At 38.8% G+C, this 22,353-nt stretch overlaps 1 protein-coding gene across 2 annotated transcripts in view; it reads right to left on the bottom strand.

The window, feature by feature from the left end:
* The window catches only part of CDC14A (cell division cycle 14A), a 223,504-nt gene that overhangs the window by 155,464 nt on the left and 45,687 nt on the right, over window positions 1-22,353 (bottom strand). For both annotated transcript variants that reach the window (XM_006882445.1, XM_006882446.1), the window contains exon 4: window positions 9,068-9,160. In XM_006882445.1, the coding sequence (XP_006882507.1) occupies window positions 9,068-9,160 (93 nt within the window). The remainder of the gene's footprint in view (window positions 1-9,067; window positions 9,161-22,353) is intronic.

Genomic DNA, 22,353 nt, shown 5'->3' with positions numbered 1-22,353 from the left:
ATCTCAGTACACAGTTCAGGCTCAGAGAGATTTAATTCTAGAAGAATTATGTTTTTTCTATAATGTAGTTTGTGTCATTTGTTAAATTTTAAAACTGGCAAAATTTCAAAAGCATTCTGGTCTATCAAACTATAAAAGGGAGAAATTGAAAGGGGGGGGAACCCCACCTTTCCACCTTATCATTGTGCAATCCTTCAAATTCAACAACTCTTTGCAGACAAGTTGGAACTGAATTCAGCACGGCCCCTCCAGTGTGTTTTCAGAGGCTATTCATCACATGGAAGGAGACTGCCCATCTGTCTCCCACGGAGTAGCTGATAAATTCCAACTGCTTGCCTGTGCATTGGCGACCCAACGCCTCACCCTTTAGGACACCAGAGTTCCTGATCCTTCAAATTAATTATTTAAAAAGTACCATTTCTCAATGTCCTCCTCCACCTCCATGAAAACAAAAATGCTTATCACTTCCTTTTGTTTGATATTCCCAACTTGATTTTGAATTACTAGAGTCAGCTGTCCTCGATGTTTCCTCACTCCTCCATGGTTGACCTTCCTGTTTTCCTGTCTACACTCACATACACACATTAGTATCTATTATTGAGGGAGCTCTGGTAGCCTAGTGTGTAAGGATGTATGCTGCCAAGCCAAGGGCAGGTGGTATGAAATCATCAGCTGCTCCTTGGGAGACAGATGGGCAATCTCCTCCTATTAATACACATACAGCCTAGCAAATGCACACAGGGTCAACCATGAGTCAGTTCCAACTTGACAGCAATGAATTTGAGTTTTGTTACTACTAAAATACTAAATGCAGTCTTCAAACATAAATGACAGATACACAGTAGATTAGAAAGTCAGTCTAATGATTCCCCATTCAGACCTAACATCTGGTTCAAACTGGTTTCAGGTTCAAAAAATGCAGACCACTCATTTAGCAGTTCAAGGAGCTAACACGGGGGGACCAAATAGTCACCATTTCTATTTAAGATTCTTCCATATATTTAAAAAAGTTTTTACTTACTTCTCCTTATCTCGGAATTTCATTTTCTAACTGTTCTCTAACTCCTCAGTCCTTTGTGGTCTCATCCAATCTCTTCTTGGCCCCTCTGTTACTGACTCCTGAGCTGAAAACAATACGGCAGCACACCCAGGTACCAGTAAGGCAACAGGAAATGTTTCAAAGCCATTTGTTCAAACTCATACGGAAGTATCCTGGATGCTTTGTTAATATTAACTGTCCTAACTCTAAAACCACACTAAGTACTACTCAGGAAGGGAAACATCTTTCCAGTTAAATTGATTTCTCCTTGAAAGCAGAGGCCTTCAGCTCAAGGACCACACATCACTGTTTATGCAGTAAAAGACACTGTACCAGGTTGAAAGTGTCTGAAAGGGATGTCTGTCGTCTGTTAATTATCACTGTGGTCTCCCAGTCTACATCAGCTTTAGGATCATCCACTTTAGGACTTCCCCTGAGCATGGTGTTCTGTACTGAATTTAATCAGTCTTGATCTGAATCACAGGCCTATGAAATAAAGTATAAAAGGCTCTTCTCCATTTTCAGATAAGGAAATAGAGACACAAAAGCTCCTACGGTTCACTTGAAGTCATAACCTGATGGAGAGACTAGATTAAAGCCCTGACTCTTTGGCACAAGGTGTCACACACAAAAGCACAGCAGGGATTTACACTTTTACACCAGGTATTATCCTTGGTCTGTGATCTTTGCTTTGACTCTGAATCTTTAAAGACCATGGCTGTCTCAGTCACTGTCAGAAATATCCTGATAATAAAGAAAACACCACTTGACATTTGCCGCATCCTCCCTCACACATGACCTTGCCTCTTTTCTATTTTTCCATTCCTTCATTCACTCATTTCATAGGAAACTCTGGTGGTGCAGTGGGTAAGTATTATATAATTGAAAAGTCAGCAATCCGAATCCACCAGCTACTCTATGGGAGAAAGATGCTGTTTCTTCCATAAAGAGTTATAGCCTTGAAAATTCTACAGGGCAGTTCTACACTGTCCTACAGTTGTGAGTGTAAATTGGCTAGAATGGGTTTAGAGTATTGTTTGTCTTGTACCATATGCTGTTCTAAGATGATACTCAGTGTTCAAATACTGAGTTAGAATTATTACAGGGGCTGTCTATGCCATTCCAGCCCCCTAGTATCTTTTCTTGGACACCTCTCTACATCAGACTTGCCTAATTCAACAGTTTATAGGTTAAGGGGCTTGCCAGAGGAGGAAGTCTTAGAACTCTGCCTCAGCCTTTGGTGGCATAAGCCACAGCCAGTTTCTCAGCTAATCTGATAGTCAAGAGACTCCAGATGCTCAATTTCACTGGTAACTTCTTGGAAGAAAGACGGGTAGACGCCTCCCATCACGATTCACTGCCTCAAACCTAACAGAGGGCCACAATGAGTCGGAGTCATAAACAACTGGACAATAGTGAGTTAAGAGTTTGAAACGATCCTTTTGTAGGAGCCCCTGCATGATCCAAAAGATTGAAGGTTGTAGTACACCCATAGATGTCTCAAAAGAAACACATGTGATCTGTTCTTGTTGTTGATTGCAATCAAGTTGAGCACAACTCATAGTGACTCTATGAACAAAAGACCTAATGCTTTTCCATAACTACTGTGATTTCTCCAAGTTCATAGAGTTTCCAAAGGCATTTGGTTTAGAAAGTGGATGCCACTCCTGCTTCCAAATCTGTCTTACAACTGGGAGCTCCACCAAACACTGTCCACATTGGGAAACCATTATGGTGTTTGATACCCCAATGGCACAAGGTTCAGCATCACAGCAAACCCAGATTACTTCATACAGCACATTATCAAAGAGTGATGTGCAAAGTGGAAGAGTGTTCCTACAGACAGAACAGTACTAGTTCTCATTTAGCAGAGGTTAAGTGTCATCGAGTCGAATATGACTCAGAGTAAGCTTTGCACAAAAGATCTGAACTCTGTTCTATAACTAACATCATTTCTGTACATTTATAGAGTTTATAGAGCTTGTAGAGTTTCCAGAGGCATCTAGCTTAGGAAGGGGATGCCACTCATTCCTGCTTCCCAGCATGAATCAATCAGAAAGCTCATCCAAACATTGTACATAATGGGTAACCATTATATTTGACACGACTATGGAACAGTATTCAGCATCACAGCAATTCAAAGTTGTTCAGTACTCTGTCATTTAAAGAATATTCACTCTAAAATTAATAAATTTGGCATACTAAATTATAATGTGACCCACTTCTAAAAAAAATAGCCATTGAGAATCCTACAGAGCACAGTTTTATATTGACAAACACAGAGCTGTATCAATGGAAAGGCGATTTTTTAAATTTTTAACCCTCCATTAACTATTTTGTTACCTTTTAATCACAGCAAGGAATATGGCAATGTCCCTGGCAGGAAATTTGCATTTCCCTAGCAGGGAAAATAGTCTAGACAAGAGAAAAATAAACAAGAATATATATATAAATGAATGGGGTCATTTCCATTAACAGCAAAAAAAGGGGGCTAAAAGGTGACTGGAAGCTGGGTATAACAAGGTATAAAAAAGAAAGTCTTTTTTGAGGAGGTGACATTAGAAGGAATCAGGCAGACAAAGGTCTAAGGTCAGAACATTATAGATAAAGGCAAGTGTAGGGGTCCTTTGCAGGGCACATGCTTGGGATTTTCAAGGCCAGGGTGATGGTAGCAATATAAGGAAGGAGTTGACAGAGACTGACAGGGACTAATGAGAATAGACCTCAATGATGATCGTGTAGAGTTGAGTATTATACCAAGACAGAGAGCACTCATTAGGCAGATTTAAAACAGGGTGATGATAGGATCTAATTTATATTCTGAAAAATAAATTAGATACATAAGAATCAACAGGACCAAGAGAAAGTCAGAATATTTTAAAAAGGACAATATATGATGTGGTTATAATCAGGTGAACAGGTAGTTGAATATTTAATGTTTCTAATAATCCTGTTAAAGTAAAACAGGAAGCCTTAGTATTTATCCATATTTTACAAATGAGAAAACTAATAGTTAGAAAAAAAATTGCCTTATTACACATGTTTTTATATTCATCAATGTTCCTTCCAAGATGACTAATTCTACATTTAAAACAGGAACAGCTTCATTATTAAAGACTTGTCTTGGAAAATACACCTACATCATACGCTCACAAAAATTATGTGACTACTCTAAAGATAAAGGTTCTTTGTTTCCCAGATCCTCTTCTTTGAAGACTGAGACTTATACAAATATTGAACAACACTTAACATATGCAAAAGGAAGTAGTGGTAAGAACCTGCACTGTCAATTTAAAGGCACACAGTTCAATCCCACCAGATGCTCTATGACAGAAAGACAGACAATCTCCTCCCATATGATTTACTGACTGAAAACCCAACAACAGGTCAGCTGTGAAGTCTGTTCTGAAATGACAGTACATACAATAAAAAACTATATATGAAAAATTTAATTAAGATGTACATCTCATTAACGCACACTATTAATTCTACCAACAATAAAATGCCCGGAGAACATATGAAATTAGGTACCAAATTCTCTTCAATGTAGGAACTGTAATTCTTCATTTTTATCTTTAATAAGGGTTTTTGTCAAAAAGATTTTTTTGGGAGGGAGTGCATTTCCAAATTTAGAAAAGAAAAATCAATGGAGAAATGATCAATACAAGAATAATTACTTTACACAGATTCTCAGGGCTGTAACTGGCATGTAAGACAAGCCCATGCTGTCTTCAGTACTTCCTCTGACACATGGCTGGTTTTGTCCTTGTGAGTGCTTTGAAGTGGTGAATATTTCTGTATTAAGAGACACATTTTAACAGAGAATACAGTATCACAATCTTGACATCTGTTTCTTCAAAACTTCTTCAAAATTCTAGACATGTCATGATGAAAATAAATGGAGAAGCTGAGTGTTAAAAAGGAAAGAAGAGACACAAAGGGTAAAATAAAAATTTAAAGAGGAGGAGAAGAGGCCTGTTGTTGATGGAAATCTCACCAAACCCCTCAGGAAAGATACACATTATCAGATTTCAATACAGAGATTATTGCAAGCTTCCCATATCTAAGCACAGTGCCAACCATCCATTTCAAATGAGTACTGAATATCAATGTAAACTCAAGAAGCAGCCTGCAGGATTAATTGCATTTACCAGCACCTCCTCAAACATCATGCCAACAGTCAGTTTTTCACATAAGCTCTTAAAGCAAAGCCAAAAATCTGGCTGGCACTTACAAATAATCCCCAAGAACTGGAAGGGAGTTTAGAGATCATTGCATCCAACTCTCTCATTTTACAGATAAAGGAACGAAATAAAATCTAAGAGAGAGAAGGCCGCTTACCCACTGTCATAAATTCACTTTTATCCCTCAAAATAGTCCCTAGGGCGTTATACTGCTAACCCAAAGGTTAGCAATTCACATCCCCCAGTGGCCTCAAGGGAGAAAGATGGGTAATCTCCTTCCAGGTGATTTACAACCTCTGTAACCCCACTGGAGGGTCAGCTATCTCGCTCCCACTGGACAGCATTGAGTGAGAGACTATTTACTTAGCTGGGCCATGACTCTTGTATTCTGAGTGTGATGTTATAATGCGGAAGTTATGCAACAATCCCTCACAATCTGATAAATCAATCAGCTGTAATAGGATTAAGAGTGAGAGGTAACACTCCTAATCCTGTCAGGGTTCTATTCCCGATGTAAGGGGAGTAGCCCTGTGGTGTGACCTGCACATTTTTTTATCTTAGAAGAGATAAATGAAATGAGAGGCAAGCAGAGACAGAGGGACCAATAGCCACCAAGAGAAAAGAGCCAGCAACCATATTCAACCTTTCGCCGCAGGAGCCTGTGCAGAGAGGCTCCTCAAAACAGGGAAAGGCCAAGACACATGGAGCTAGCCAATGGGTACTGAGCCCACAGATTTCAAAAGGAGAAAAACCTTCTTCAGAGTCAACAGGGAGACAAAAAGACACCTTCCAGTGTCAAGAAAGAGACAAAGCCTTCCTCTAGAACCAGAGCCCTGAGTTTAGACTGCTAGTCTCCTATATTATTGTTGTTATTAACTGCAGTCGAGTCATAAATTACTCATAGTGACGCTATGAATGAAAGACCTGAGCACTTGTATAACTTTCATCATTTCTCCATGTTCACAGATTTCTAGAGGCACGTTATTTCGGAAGTGGATGCCACTCCTGCTTCCATGCTTGTTTTAATCTCCTATATTAGCAAAGAATAAATGTGTGTTAAACCCTTTCAGATGTGGGATTTGTTACACATGGATCATGAGACAACAAAGACAGCCATCATAACCGCCACCTCAGGACTAAATGCTCATGGTTTTCTGCCTCTCAGTCACTATTCTTTCTATTATGGCAAGCTGTCTATAAAGAAAGGAAGTAAAAGAGCTATGTGGTATGGCCAAGGATTCACTGTAACCACTTGATGAGAAGAAAGAGGGGCAATTAGGGCTGCAAGTTCCTGGGCCTGCAGTCAGGCTGTCAGTTTGACACTGGTCTCAGTCTACATCTGCCACAGCTTGCCAGATTTCCCACAATACAGCTGGATGTTCTCCCTGGAGATTTTGGTGTGATGTGGCAGAGTTTGATGTCTACTTGCTGGTGCTCAGGACGAGGCCAGGAAAGGTCACCCAGCAGTAAACTTCCGTACTTCAGAGAAACATAAGGCACCCCTCAGCCAAGGATGAGGGAAATGACACCTCTTTCCTTCCTGATTTCAAACCAACATAATATTTTGTGGATTTCATACACATGCCCAAATGCTATTACAACTAATAAGTAAGTTTCAGGCCTGTGGTTTCTACCTTCAAGTGTTTGCCCAGTCCTAGTATGTAGGGAAAATTTCAGACTTAGCCATTCCAAAACTCCCTAGCACATTCTATGGGAGTCACATTTACATGTTAATGATTACAGAGAATAAAAGGGCTAATAAATTTTTTTTAAAGTTTTGTCCAGCTATTTGGGGAGCTGTAATAAACAAAAGAGTTATATTCCATTCACCTACTACAAACACTTACATATTAATTTTAATAAAATCCTAGAATGTGAACTACTCTATCATCAAAACCACAAGTAAATGATCTCATTTTACTTCTTTGACAAAAATCTATCATGGTCTTCCCATTATTAGACTAAGGAAAAGCTCCTTGGGCAATTCAAAACTCCATGATAATTCAGTCTATATTTTACTGCTTCTATCTTCCTCTCCCTCTCCCCTCCCCATATACTGTCTACCATCCTAGTGAAGGTCATAGTGGTGATACCCACCTTCAGACTACATAAGGACCAACATGATTCCCAAGGAGTAGAAACAGATCCAGTCCTCAGCTTCCCACATCATTCTCACCACCAGAACTCACACATCACTCTCTTTCTCGGCCTCAGGCACCCAGAACCCTGTCAGAGCTCATGCATTGGAAAGGGCACTTTCTTTCAGACTGCTAAACAGGCTCTCATTGGCCTTGTAAGTTCATTATTTCACTGGGACAATTCACAGAATTCAGAGAGCATACCATACTAACGACAGTTCTATTATAACTAAAAGGGATACAAAGAAGTGCAGAGAAGGAGGTCTGGTAAGTGTCACAAGTTCTCATGTCCCAAAAAGGAATACACACAGTCACCAACCAGGAAGCTGCAACTGAATCTAAGGGCTTTTTCCACCCTCAACACAAGGCCATGATAAATCACATCATGCCAAATAAGGCTTGGTCAACAAGTGGCCACCAATGAACCACTGTCCTTGGGCCTCTTATCAGTCTCACCATTTGGCCATGTAGATTAAATCATGCCCTGTGAGGCTTAGTCAGCAACAGTTCTCAGGACATCTCTCTTGACCTGATTATTCAGACTCAGTCTCAAGTTAACTGAGAATAAAGGCCAAATGGTCTTCGGCAAGGTAACTCTACACCCCACATCTTCTCCAACCCTCATACTCTATGCCCATCACATCTACTAAAAAAAAAATCTCATTTTAGTTTTCCATATTCTACTTCTCAACAAGTGGGGAGAAATATTTTTCAGGAGAAAAATTAACACTTTGGCAGCTCTGGTGGTAAGCTGCACTGTCAACCCCAAGGCATGCGGTTCTAATCCACCAGGTGCTCCTCAGGAGAAAGATAAGCAATCTCCCCCTGCGTGATTTACTGCCTCTGAATATCTGCTGGAGGGTAAGCTATGATTCAGCTCGGACTCTACGCCACAACAACTACAACAACATGCAGGCTTAGTTCTCTTGAGCACTCCAGGTAGAGTGTATTGGCCTAGTGGCAAGAAGTTGTGTTGCAATCCCGAATACACACAGTTAGAGGCTACCAGCCTCTCTTCAGGGGAAGGATGGGCAATCTCCTCCTGCATGATTTATTGCCTCTGAAAACCTATCAGAGGGTCAGCTATCATTCAGTTCTGACTCAATGGTAAACAACAACAATAGCTTACTAAGTATATATACCTACCAAAAACAAACATCAATTAATTTTTTAATTTAGCATCTCTATCAAATTACGTGCATCTAGCCTATAGTACAACAATGTCTGGCACACAAAAGATGTATATAAAGACTAGCTAGATGGATTGGTAAGTAGAAGGAAAGAAAGAAAAGTCAGACACACTATTAGATTGAAAAGAAAAACATCAATCTTCTCCCATGTAATCTAGGATTTCTTCTCCTTCCAAAAAAAGGAATAGCTCAATCATCTTAATCTTCTACAATATCATAAATATTTGGCATGCATATATGCCTTTTTATCTTGCTGCTCATTCTTTTTTATTAAAACATTTATACAAGTTTGGATCAAGCTATTTTGTAGTTACAAGATTCTCTCACTAGCTGCCAGAAAATAAAATCTAGAAAGTAAATAGTCAACACTGGCCCCAGGTTTTCATTCCAGGTATTCCCAAACTGCTAATAATCTCCATTTACAAACCCCACTGAAAAAATGGTCTGAATTTTATTCCACAGTGTTAGTATCCCATTTGCCTGGATGTATAAGAGAATCACCGAAAAAGTACTTACAGCATAAGCGCCTATCAAAAATGCTGCGTTTGCTCGTTTCCGTTGGTCAAAACAGGTATAGTGCACTATTTTCTTTCTTGATAAACTGTAAGACTAGATACAAGGGAGATAAAGAGTTAGCGTGTTCACAGAGGCAATATTGAAACACACAGAAGATAAACGTTATCTTTCAAAAATTGACAATAAACTTCCCAAGATACCTCACAGTCAGTAAGCCTGAACTTCCAACCTTCATTCTACTGCACTTAGAAATGCGAATGGGAGTTATTAGCTCCAGCTTCTTACAGTCCAGTCATGATGTAAAAATTGACGGTATCATTCCCCCCAATAAAAGAGACTAATCCATTAAAAAATAATACAATTATTGGACTCTGTCCTGGCAAGAATCATTTTTCACAATTTCTTCTATTCAATTGACTTGAGATTTTAAATAGTGTATTCACCTCTACAGAAAAGTAACTCTCTACAGAAGTTACTTCTCTATTATATTGTTTATATTGAAATTTGTGAATTCGTCCATTTCCTTCTTCAAAAATTTTTAGATGTCTACACTAACTAGAGCACTAATATTAGAATACTCTAGAATAATTTATTTTAATATCTGAAAATAAATGAGTAATTGGGAAAGATGAACCATTGAGAGGATTCTATTAGCAAACATTATATCACAACATAATGGCCATACTAAATTTCAGACTCAAACATTATTAAGCATCTGCTGAATGCCAGGCAATATGCTGTATGCTCAGTTACTGAACTAAATCCAAAATAAGCAACATATCTTGTACACATGCTAAGGAACACGAACTGAGTATATAAACAAAAAGATCTGTTAAAATGAAACAAAATTATAAAACTCAAAATGAGTATCAAAAAATGAGAACTTGGATGTAACTCCGTGAAACTTGCCAATTTACTCGTTTCAAAATATCTGTAATATTATGACAAAATATGGAAACAAAGTAGAGATAAATTCATATTGACTCAAAAAACAAGTTTTATATTTTAACTGCTGGCCACACTCTGCAGAGAACACCTGCTTCTAGTACCTCTTTAAAAATGTAAATAGAACTCAATTGTGTATCTTTTATCACCCTGATATTTTCTGCAATAAAAAGCTCTTCAGTTCTGACTAGCTATGCTAATAAAACGACAGCTTTGGGCTTTCACATATAAACACAGAAAACATTAGCAGTGTGTGGCCCAACAAAGAGCCCGAAATCCTCATCACACAAGTTAGGTATGTATTTCTTTAATAATCAAGAATCATATTTTCTGAAAATGGTACAGGATTGCCCTTTTTAACTAAATTTTTTTACCCTTTGCCTCAAAGATAAGCTCCTAATACCAAGGTTCTTATTTGTTAATTAAAATATTCTGAGTTGGAATCCATTCAACAGCAAGTAACATGAAAAAATAAAACATGTGGGGAGGAGTGTAAAACACTTAATATTCAACTCGAGGAGTGTATAACACTTAATATTCAACTCAACACAGTAAATTTTATGCACTGAAGATATCCAAAGTCTTAAAGAGTCACGGTCAGTGGTGATGTAGGCCCTTGTCTCTCTGATGTCTCTCAATTTGCAACAGCTGATCCAGCAGCTGCTCCATGGGAGAAGGACGGGCCATCTCCTCACATGCAACTTAAAGCCTCTGACAACACACTCATGGGTTGTTCACAGGGTAGCTATGAATTGTAATCAACTCAATGGCTCCTAACAACAACCTTTCAATAAACCCTTGCTGCTGTACTATTAACATTGTAGTTTGGACTTATCTTCTGGTATTTGCTTAATTTTTGTTCTATTTGTTTATTTTCTTTCTCTCATTCTAACACTCATTGCCATGAAGTCGGAACCAACTCATATTGATTCTCCATTGGATGTCCAAGGCTATAAACTGAACCCAAAGAGATTGTGTGTCTTTACCCCTGAGAACCACAGGTGGTTTTAAGCCACCAGAGGAGCATGTGGAGATCAGACAAGGGCAGAAGCCTAAAAGCTAAAACACAGAAGTCAAAGGGAGGAAAGCTCTGGTGGCCCAGTGGCAAGAAGTTGCACTGTAATCCCAGGGGTACACAGTTCAAATCCACCAGATTCTCTACTGATTTGGCGGTACACACACACAAAATAATTAAAATAAAAAAGAAGTCAAAGAGAGATGTATTCTCATTGTACAGATTTAAAAAAAAATAAGTAAATATGATACAATTAAGAGCTCTGGTGGTAAAAAAAAAGAGCTCTGGTGGTGCAGAGCATGATGTACTGAGCGTCTAACTAAAAGGTGGTGGGTTCGAATGCAGTAGTGGAAGATGAGTAGTCTCCTGTAAAGATTCATGGCTTTGAAAATCCCATGGCCTCAATAGCAAAGAGTTTAGGTTTTGGTCTTCATATCGAAATTAATAATTTAAGGATTTTAGAATTTAATTAAGAAATTTTAAAATCAGTTAAAGAAAAAATCAGTTCACAAAAATCTACCCCAAAAATTCTCCTTTTAAAACATCCCTATGGAAAAGCAGCCTACAGGAAGCAAACATAATTGACTTTACTCATTTTTTTTCTTAATGGGAGCTTCCTGCCTGGTTTTGGGGAAAGATGGTAATGCTCATAGAACCTCCCTTGCTTCAATGTTTTTGGAATTCAAATGTTTTCTTAATTAAGTTTCAAAAGCACTAGAGCCAAGAAATTATCTTCTGCTTAGTGAAGCTTGGCCAACATCTCCTAGTCAGATCACATGGTAGAGTTCTTGCTCAAAGAATCAAAACTAATTCAGCGTGAAATCAGAACAGAGAAATCTTACATATTACAGGCCGTGACCTAACTTCCCTCCTTGATAAAATCAAGGCCCACATCCACAATTTCATGGAGCATATTTATGCCAGTATTCTAGTACTGGAATGAAAAAATTCAGGAAAACTAACCATTTAGTCGATGGGTTGTTTGATGTTTTTATATTATTAAGAGGTAATTTTAAAAGCCCCTTTAATATTTTTAATATTTTTTTCTTTCAATTAAGTACATCTGCAGTGTTAGCCTAAAGGTTGCTTTTTTTTTAAGTCATTACCTTAGCCTCCTCTAGTGTCCAGCCACCTTAACTGCAGATATATGATCTTGCAAATCATCAACAGCTGTGGGACTAGGATAAGAGAGTGCTTCCCACACTGGGTAGCAAGACTTGAAGAAGATTAGTGCAAGACCCTGGTGATGCTGGTGGAGAGACTGTAGCAAAGTGTACTAAAAGGAGCCCTGAGATAAAGGCCACAGTTAAAGGATTTTGCTCTTCCTGCCTTTGATAATGGAAGGAGAAGCTGCTTGCTGAACTGGAACTAGAGCCTGGACTAACTGAGGAATTGTGCCTTTCAACTGCTGAGCTAAAACCTGGACTTGTGAGATAGTCTTTGCTACCTCATTCTCCAACTTATTTCCCCAATAAACTCCATTCTCAGTACCATAACTATGAGTAAAGTCTGTGAGTCAACAACAAATGAATGAACCCCTTGTTACTGGTGTGGTTCTAGAGACACCATGGGGCTGAGTTAGGGGCTTTTTATCTGCTTTCTGGTCAGGGGGCATTGAAGGACTGTGCTGTTCTCACTCCATTTGACCCTTGCAGAAAGATGCTTACAGCCCTGTGCCTTCATGTCACATTTTCTGCTCTCTGGACAACATCCCTCCATTTAATACATATATATATTGCCTATCAATTCACTATTGTCAAATCAATTCCAACTCACAGCTGACTTATCACTGGGTTTCCAAGCCTGTTAATGGCACAGGAAGAACTGCTCATCTTTCTCCCAAGGACAGCTGAGAACACACAGACTTTGGTTTAGTGGTGCAACCCCGGAAGGAAATACCACCAGTGGAGGCACTAATGACTAAAGTATCCTTTATGTAGCATTTGCTCAGCTTGCAGATCTTTCAGGGAAGACCTTTACCATGAAGAAAAAGGCTAAGTGTGAAGCCTCAAAAACCTCAAAGTTCTTATCAAGTCTGATTCAGCTTATTAACTGCCTCTCTAGCAGGTTTCCAAGACTGTAAATCACACAGGAGAAGATCATTTTTCTTCCTTCGAGATGCTGGTTGACTCAGACCTCCAGAAAGACATGGATGGCTCTTAGGTTAGCAACACAACTCATTAAAAGAGCTACGTTGCCAGAGCTCCCTTGGAGACAGTCAGAGTCTACTGAGTGATGAGCCCACTAGACACTGTGTTAAATTGTGCCCTCACTCCAGGAGAACACCATGACTCGCTCAATAGTCCCTCCCCCTGCCTCCCTGGCTGGGGTAAACGTGCCAGGCCCTTCAACTAGAACCCCTACAAAGTAAGTGTATTGACCTATGCTTTTTATGATCTGTTACAAACTGTTTTCCAAGAACATCTCAGAGATTACAGAAGCACCACATACAACAGCAAGGTTAAATTTGATATTGGCAAAATGAGATAAAAAACAAATTCTTAATTATAAAAGGAGAAAGTCCATTCTAAATCACAACCTATGGCCACTACTCACTCCATATTTTAGATTTTTTATCTTAAAACTAGAGTCTGGAGCCTTCTGAGCCCTCTGATGTGAGCATAGCCACACCTCTCAGACAACAGCAAAAAGAACACCTGCAAGAACAGTACCATTTACTGGTCACTTGCCATCGTCCATCATTTCCCAGACACTTGATAGGAAAATGCCAGAAGGACCCCAATTTGACTGATCTTCAAATGACTCCCAGACCACTGCTCCAGGAAAGGTGAAATACCATGAACACACAACATTTACCAAAGGAGCAGAGACCAAGAGCCTGCCAGGGCCTGCTGAGAACATTAAAGGGCTGGCATGACAGGCCAAGAGGAATCCAGAGCTCCACCTCCAACTCACAAGCATGAAAATATGTGTAAATCTCAATTTACCAAGGTCATGGTTCAGAACTTAAATAACTCTCAGGATGAATCACTATAACTTCCCAGGAAAACGGGGGGGGGGGGGGAAATCCCTGAATCTGAATGTAAAGCTACACTATATCATATTTTATTTCATATCTTCCATTCTCTTAAGGCAGTGGTTCTAGAATCATCTGGGGGGCCTATCACACCATTGAGTGTGAGTCCCACCCTCATAGTTTCTGATTCTACAAAGCAAGGCAAAGAATCTACCCTTCTAACAGGTTAGCATGTGATGCACTAACACAAAGGCTACTCCTCTCCAGTAGTTCAAATCCACCAACAGTTCCACTGAAGAAAAATGGGCACCCTCCTCCTATGCTATTTACTGCCTCTGAAAACCCACAGAACTATGAGCTATGAGTCGGTTCCCACCCACAAGCAATGAGCTTGAAGGTTAGTTTTCTGATTTATTTTGTTTCTGTTTTTCAACCGGTTCCCCAATGATGCCAATGGTCCTAGTTCAGGAATCACCCTGAAAGTCCACAGCTCCACCACACTGCTATACTTTGGCAACAAACTGCAAACAAACGTAATTTATGCCTTGAAATGTTTTATGTGTATTCTAAAACATTAACTATTTGGCCAACCAGTTCAACAGACTTAATTCTCTTAGAAAGGAATTGCAATTTATGCCAAATGTATCTTAAAATATGTTACAAAATATACATTTCTAAATCCTCAAGACTGGTTCTTAGTCATCCTTCAAGCCTAGAATTGAAATCATCATCTCCCAGACCACCAGCCAAGCTAATAACAGTTCTAAAAAATAATTAGTAACACTAGGGAGGAATATAATTCTTAAAACAATCAATCATAAAAGATCAAAAGGGTCCAGGAAGGGAAAAAGCTCAAAAGGCAAGAAGGATACATGGAACCAAAAAACTCAAGAGAAGTGAGAAGAGTGCTGTTACAAAGCAAAGATTATAATAAATGCCAGATGCAGTGTATACAAATTAGTTGGTGGAAAACTAAAATGCTCTGTAAACTTTGACTCCAAGCACGATAAAATGATTTTAAAAACCTATTTGTTTCCCCATTTTCCAAGAAATTTTGTTTACAATTTTAACAAATTCATGCATTCAGGTGACAACGCATTAGGACACATTGCTCCAATGGTTCAGTAACTAATTTGCCTTCAGTGAGTTATTCTACAGATTCCAAATTCAGAATCCTATGATCTAGGAATTTGGAGTGGGCCAGTTGGCAAACTAGGGAAGCATGTGCTACACAAAGCAGATGGCACCATTTAGCTGCTCCCTGCAGGAATCTGGGCTGACAGTTGTTGTCACATTCTGCAATATGGAAGAGAAGCTAGAAATCTAGAAGTCTGTGAATATTTTCATGAAGATGCTAGCTATCGATTGAGTTGTGGTTTTTGGTTTTTAAAAAAAAAAAAAAAAAAAAAAAAGACAAACAAAAAAGCACCAACAACCAGAGTTTATGCCCAAGGAAAAAACTTCTTTGGACTGGATGCAACCCATTGGAGACCACTTTGCTAAATATAAAAGACTAAAGTTGGTTCAAGTCATTGTAACAATGTGTTTGAACAGTGTTTTTGTGTCAAGACTGTGCTAAGTATTTAAGAAACCAAGGGTGAGGAGACCCTGTATCTTGCCTCTTAAGGGTTCATAGTTTAAGAGGCACATCAGATGACACAATGGAGTGTAATTACATTATAACACTGAAAAATTACAGCATTACTTAACTACCAAATAGCATCACTACATAATTGCCAAATCACAGAGAATCAGGGCCCTAGTCAAGCTGACACATAACCTTAACCATCACAGAGTTATTCTCACCTCACATCTTGGTTTTTATTACTGCCAGCCATGTGTCATTAATATTGGGATAGATCTTTGAGGTTTGGTTTTGTTTTCTTTAAGAAGAATTGATGCCTTTGAGCTGTGGTGCTGGAGAATAATATCGAATATACCATGGACTGTTAGGAGAAAAAACAATTTCATCCTGGAGAGGGTGAAGCCAGGCTGCTCCTTGGAGGCAAGGATTCTGAAGTTTCATTTGACTTATTTTGGACATGTCCTTGGAGAGGGATGTCATGCTTGGGAAGGTGGACAGACAGCGCAGGAGAGGAAGATCCTCGATGAGATGGATTGATTTAGACCCTGGGGTAAATGGGGATAGATGTGTCGGAGACAATGAAATTGGCACAGGATAGAGCAGAATTTAGGGCTGTTGTATATAGGGTTACAATGAGTCACAGGTGACTCGACGGCACATAACAACAACAACAACATCCTTAATATGAAATGTCAAGATAATGAGATAACTGATAAGTGGGGGAAAAGGTATACAGTAAATTGATTTCCTTAACTAGATAAGAAATAAAATATACTGTTAAATACCTATCAACTATCACAAACAAATCTATAGAAATTACCACATTTGCATTGCTTACCTGAGAGGCAAAAATTAACCAATCCTATATAAAGATAAATAGTAATACAGCAATAGAAATACTTAATGGTATTTGTAAACCAAAGTGCATTCCCTGAGAGGAATAACAGAAAATGATGAGGGGATTAAAATTAATCCCACAAAGACATTTTCCATGTGGGATGAAAAAGGTATGTGAAAGGCTGTATTCTAGTGGGGCTGACTCCTTGTGAAATACAAGCCACAACAAAGAGAGATGAGAATGATGACATGATACCCAACCAACCAACGGCCCAAGCAGATCCTTGGACTATAGTGAAATACACAAATCATGCACTTGTTCAACTTAGGTCAAAAAGCCACAAACAATTAACCATTCAACAACAAAAAGTAATAGAAGTAAGCTCAAATGGGAGGGAAAAAAGAGATTTCATAAAACACAGATTTTAAGCAGCCTTTCAGTAACATTGTTTGCCATGCTTAGAAATAAGATCTGTGCTTAAGTGTTTAATTAGGCTTTGGGGCATCAGCCTGATTGTGCTAAGGAATGCTTTAGTACAGCCGGGGAAAAGATTCTTTAAAAACCATAGGCCCCCATGCACACCCCTCAGCAAGCAAGCTCTGCCATAAAGATGGCCAGATTAAGTGGGTCAGGCACAAGGAGACCATGGTGACCAAGGCATCATTCTCTTACAGGTGACTAGGCTAGACCCGAAAAGGCCGCAGCAACCAGCATCTCCATAGCAGTCAGTAGTCATCTCACTGCAAAAGCAATAAAATGAACAGGTCTTCTTGTGAGCACCCATGACCTCTACATGTTTTACCTCCAACTGTCTCAGGAAAGGGATATTCTGGAAAATTTTCTTAGGCTGCATGAAACAAAACATGATTGTTGTTTTTATTTATGGACCTATAATAATTAAAAATAGGTTGAGCAGTTTCCTTAAGAAGGAAATAATGCATTTCCATATTTTCCATTATGCTTTAAACCTAATACAGTCTGTTAATCCAAAGGCATATTTTATTAAGGTGCAAGTCATTTTATTAAAGTACAAGCCAAAATGGTGGAGAAAAGTTTCCATAGAGAATATCTGAACATGATGGAAACAAGGTTGAATCATTTTTTGCTTTCTATAGAAAGAAGTGTTTGTTGCCAGAAGTTTCCTGAGTGGTTTTGTCAGGGTCATACCCTGCAAACTGTTTGCATCCATGTGAGCTAACGTTGTTCTGTAAATCCCGAGCACTTCTTTAAACTGACAGGAATTATCTCTAGAATACAGCTTGCTTTGTCCTCCGTAGCCCATGAACTAAAACAAGATAACTGCATGGAGAAGTGTCAGTAAGTTTATCCATTAAAAGTCAGGTATAATCATTACCATGTTTATGCAAATAGCACAAATAGTGTACTTTTTTTTTTAACCAGTGGAACCTCTTCAACAATTTCCAAAGCCTGCTATGTGAATAATATACAAGGGTTCATTATTTACAAAAATATGGTAGATAAGAGTTTTCATGCACAACCATCTAATACCATCTGAAAGTAGGTACCTGACAATAAGGACAGGGTCACGGGACTAATTCTTTCAGGAACGTGGATGTTCCACATTATGTGCCATGTACTTTTATTTCTTAATACAATTGTTCATCTTTGATATGTACCTTCTCTTCTCTCCCTTTTATCCTGAATGGGCTAGATGGGATATTTTGTATATTCAAGATTACTTCTCTGTGAATATTCTTTTAAGTACCTCTTAAAACAGTTTTCAACATTACTGGACTTGTCCCGTTAATTCACAAGAACAAATGTTAAAGGAAAAAAAAAAATAACTGCCCTAGAAAACAGTCTCATTTTACAAGGATAAGCTCAGATACTCTGTAGGCTAAGGTTTCATTCTCTAAGGAAAAGTGAAATCAATAATTATAACTGTACTTAGGAAAAGCCAGTCTAATTATATTTATTAGGTGTTCAGAGTATTAAATCAATAATTGATAATTTTTTTCTTCAACTAATTAAACTGAGATAAAGTGTCCTAGTTTCTAAAAGATCATTGCTTCCTCTTTTGTTAGTACAAGCTTTGCTTTAGAAGCAGTGACCTCAGCACTGTGTGAGCCAAAAACACCTTTGAAAACCTGATTTTTAAAAAATTATGGATTTTCAAAAAAAAAGAATGTAAACATGCACAAAACTTTACAAATCATTTCATAGGCTCATAGATCTTTTGAAACCAGTTTACTGCTCTCATTTATCAATCATAGATAATATTTTACATTAATACAGAGTTTGAAAATTGTTCTCAGTTCAATAAATCTTTTCTCCCATAGTTACTTCCCCTATTAAAATAACTATTTGTCAGAAATGGTGTGGCTAACCTTGAGGAAAATGGGAATCTTAGAACATGTGGTCATGCTTATATGAAACCTATACTTGGACCAAGAAGAAGTCCTCAGAACAGAGCAAGGAAACACTGCATGGTTCAAAATCAGAGAAGGAGTGCATCAGGAATGCATCCTGTCCCCATATCTTTTCAATCTATATGAAGAACAGATCATTCGGGAAGCAGGGCTTTATGAGAAAGAGTGTAGCATCAAGAATAGAGGAAGACTCATTAACAACCAACAATATGCAGATGATACAACCCTGCTTGCTGAAACTGAAGAAGACCTAAAGCACTTGCTGCAAAGTGTCAAGGACTGTAGTCTTTAATATGAACCGAAGCTAAACATCAAGAAGACAAAGATTCTCACCACTGGGTCAACTGGCAGCACCATATTAGATGGAGAAGAGATTGAGGTTGTGAACAACTACAACTTGCTCGGATCCTTAATCCACACTCTTAACACCAGCACTTAGGAAATCAAAAGATAAATTGGACTGGGGAAATGTGCTGTCATAGAATTCTCCAGAGTGTTGAAGAGCAATGATATCAGTCTAGATACAAAGGTGCACCTAATATAGGCCATGGTCTTCTCAATTACTAGTTATGCTTCAGAGAATTGAGCAATGACTAAAGATGACAGAACAAGAATAGATGCCTTCGAGTTGTGGTGCTGGAGAAGAGTCTTGAACATACCAGGGACTGTCAAGAAAACAAATAGGTCTGTCCTAGAGAGGGTGAAACCAAGATTCTCCTTGGAGGCTAGGATATTGAAGCTCCACCTCATTTACTTTGGGCATGTGACCAGGAAAGATCGGTCCTTGGAGGAGGACATTATGCTTGGATGGGTGGACGGACAGTGCAGGAGAGGGAGACTCTGGATGAGATGGATTGATACAGTAACTAGAGCAATAGGGGTTGGTGTGTCAGAGTTAATGAGACTGCCTCAGGACAGAGAAGGGTTCAGAGTTGCTGTACACAGGGTTGCTATACATCGCAGGCAACTCTATGGCACATAACAACAATAACATACTATGACAGGTTTGAAAGAAAGAGTGGCATCCACTTTCTAAATAACATGCCTCCGAAACTCTTTGAACTTTGAAAAATGTCAATGATTGTAGAGAGGCTTCAGGCCTTTTGTTCACAGGGTTGCTATGAGTTGTGCTCAACTCGAAGGCAATCAACAAAAACAACAAAGCATAACTCTTAACACTTGAAATTTTTAAAGTATGTTTTAAGATGAACAGCAGAAGTTGGGTTTTTTTTGGTTGGTGAAAGTAAGTTTTGGTTTTGATTTTTTAATCTTAGCAGAGCTTTGATGGATTTCATTCTGATCAACATAATTAAAGTTGCTGGAATGGAATGTATGCTGACACACACACAAATAGTAGCAAATCATAACTTCAAATAATCACTTTGTAAAAAATAGCTTTTGACATAAAAAGAATCAAAGACTGTGGGTTGAAATGACTACATTGCAACATATAACTTCACAAAGCAGAGAACAAGGGGAATTATTTTTCTTCTACTAAAATAAAAATCCCCAAACTAGAAAATAAAACACGCCTAAAAGAGATAGGAAGCCATGTAAGAGAAAAGTTCTAAGAAGTTATTAGTTAAAATAACTATAAGATATTCAGAGAAGTAAAAGGAACATGGGTAGCATAACACATTATGTGCCTGCCTGCTAACTATAAGATCAGAAATTCAAATCCACCAGTTACTGCAAGGGAGAAAAAGGGACAATCTCCTCCCATAAAGATTTATAGTCTCAGAAATACAATAGAGGGTAACTATGAGTCAAGCCAACTCAACTGCAATGACTGGGGGAGTTGAGGAAATTTGAGAACCAAGTAAACACCATAAGATTCAGAGTTTGGATGTTTCAAAGACATTTTCAAGATGTGTATAAAAGGCAAGGTCAGAGTACAAAGAACTAGCAAATCAGCATATAGCAAGTATATAAACACTCTGAGGGAAAACTGTTCTTCTAAAACTTGTAAAGTATGGTATCTGAATTTTAAAAAATGGCTCTGGTGATCTACTGGTAAGAATCTGTGCTGCAATCCTGAAGGATTATGGTTTGAAATCCACCAGGCTGCTCTGTAGGAGAAGGATGGGCAATCTCCTCCCATGCAACTACTTCCTCTGAAAACCAACCAGAGGGCCAACTATGGGTCAATTCTGACTTCATGGTACAAAACAACAAACAACAACATCCATGGTATTAGTGCACCTGGGGGCACAGTCTCTTGCTACTTCATCTTTGTACACTGGTCTTGCAAATCATCAATAGCTATGGGACCCAATATAAGAGGGAGTGCTTTCCAGACTGTGGGGAAACTGTGAAAGGAGTGTGAAGAAAGTGTGAAGAGTGTGTGAAGAGCTTGTGAAGAGACTGTGGCAAGGTGTAACCTGACAGAACCTTGAAGATGGAGTTAAAGGTTTTGTTTCTGGATGACTGACTTGTGAATGCTATGAGACAAAGGTTTCTGAACAATTGAGGAAATTAGAGGTTTATATGTTATGCTGAACTGACCCTAGACTTTTCACCTATTGACTGTGAAGCTATCTGAACTAATTGAGGAATTATGTCTTGATGTTAGTCTTGGGGCTGCTGTTCACTAAAGTTAGGCTTTCACTATCTGATATCCTTTGTCTCCCTCACCTCGAAACCTACTTCCCTAATAAACTCCATAAGTGCGAGTAAACTCAGTGAGTCAATTTGCAACAAACATTGAACCAAAGGATTCCTAGAAATAGGTGCAGAAGCATGAGCAGGTGGTATGTCTGACCCTCTAGTTATTTGTTGGGTACTATGGATGTTATTGATAGGGACAGTTCCCCTTTATGAAGCAAGTAGAAGTCAGACTCAGTCTTCTCCACATTGCATCTGCTTTTTTTACATTAAGACAAAGGGATAAAAGGTGACTTGTAAATTAAGGAGCTCATGTTAATGTCAATGCAAGATTCTTCATGCTTGGTGACCCTGTATTGAGCAAGGAAGACACAAAGAGACACAAGTTCTCATCCACTAGAAACTGATAAGCTAGTGAAAGAGCCAGGTACAAATAAATAACTGTAACTTATCAAGATTTACACTGACAATTATAGAAAGAAAAAGAAGACCCCTCTCTCAGCCCAAAAGGACAAGAAATGCTTCTCAGAAGTCTTGGTACCAGAAGTCTTAAAGGAGGAGGATTTATCACCCCAAGAACTCTGGTGGCCTAGTTATAAGGAGTTGTGCTCCTAACCAAAAGGCAGGTGGTTCAAATCCATAAGCTGCTTGTTCTATGGCAGAAAGATAGACAATCTCCTCCCATGCAATTCACAGCCTCTGAAAACCTGAGGAGGGTCAACTATGAGTCAGTTCCAACTAGACAGCACATAGCAACAGGTTATCACCCTAGACAGAAACAGCATTGAAGTCAGAAAGAGAATCACAAGCCAAAGTGTGGGGTAGTCAGTGTAAAATGTGAAGCTGAGAGGGGCAGGGATGTGCAATCTTCCCAGTACAATGGAGCATGAAATCACCCACTGAGAAGTTGCAAAAGTGGGAGCAAATAAGAC

Source organism: Elephantulus edwardii, unplaced genomic scaffold (assembly GCF_000299155.1).
Source record: "Elephantulus edwardii isolate Elephantulus edwardi_28Jun2011 unplaced genomic scaffold, EleEdw1.0 scaffold00020, whole genome shotgun sequence".
In the NCBI taxonomy this organism is placed as follows: Eukaryota; Metazoa; Chordata; class Mammalia; order Macroscelidea; family Macroscelididae; genus Elephantulus; species Elephantulus edwardii.
Note: the sequence above shows the minus strand (reverse complement) of the source record. Positions and strands in the feature narration are given on the sequence as shown.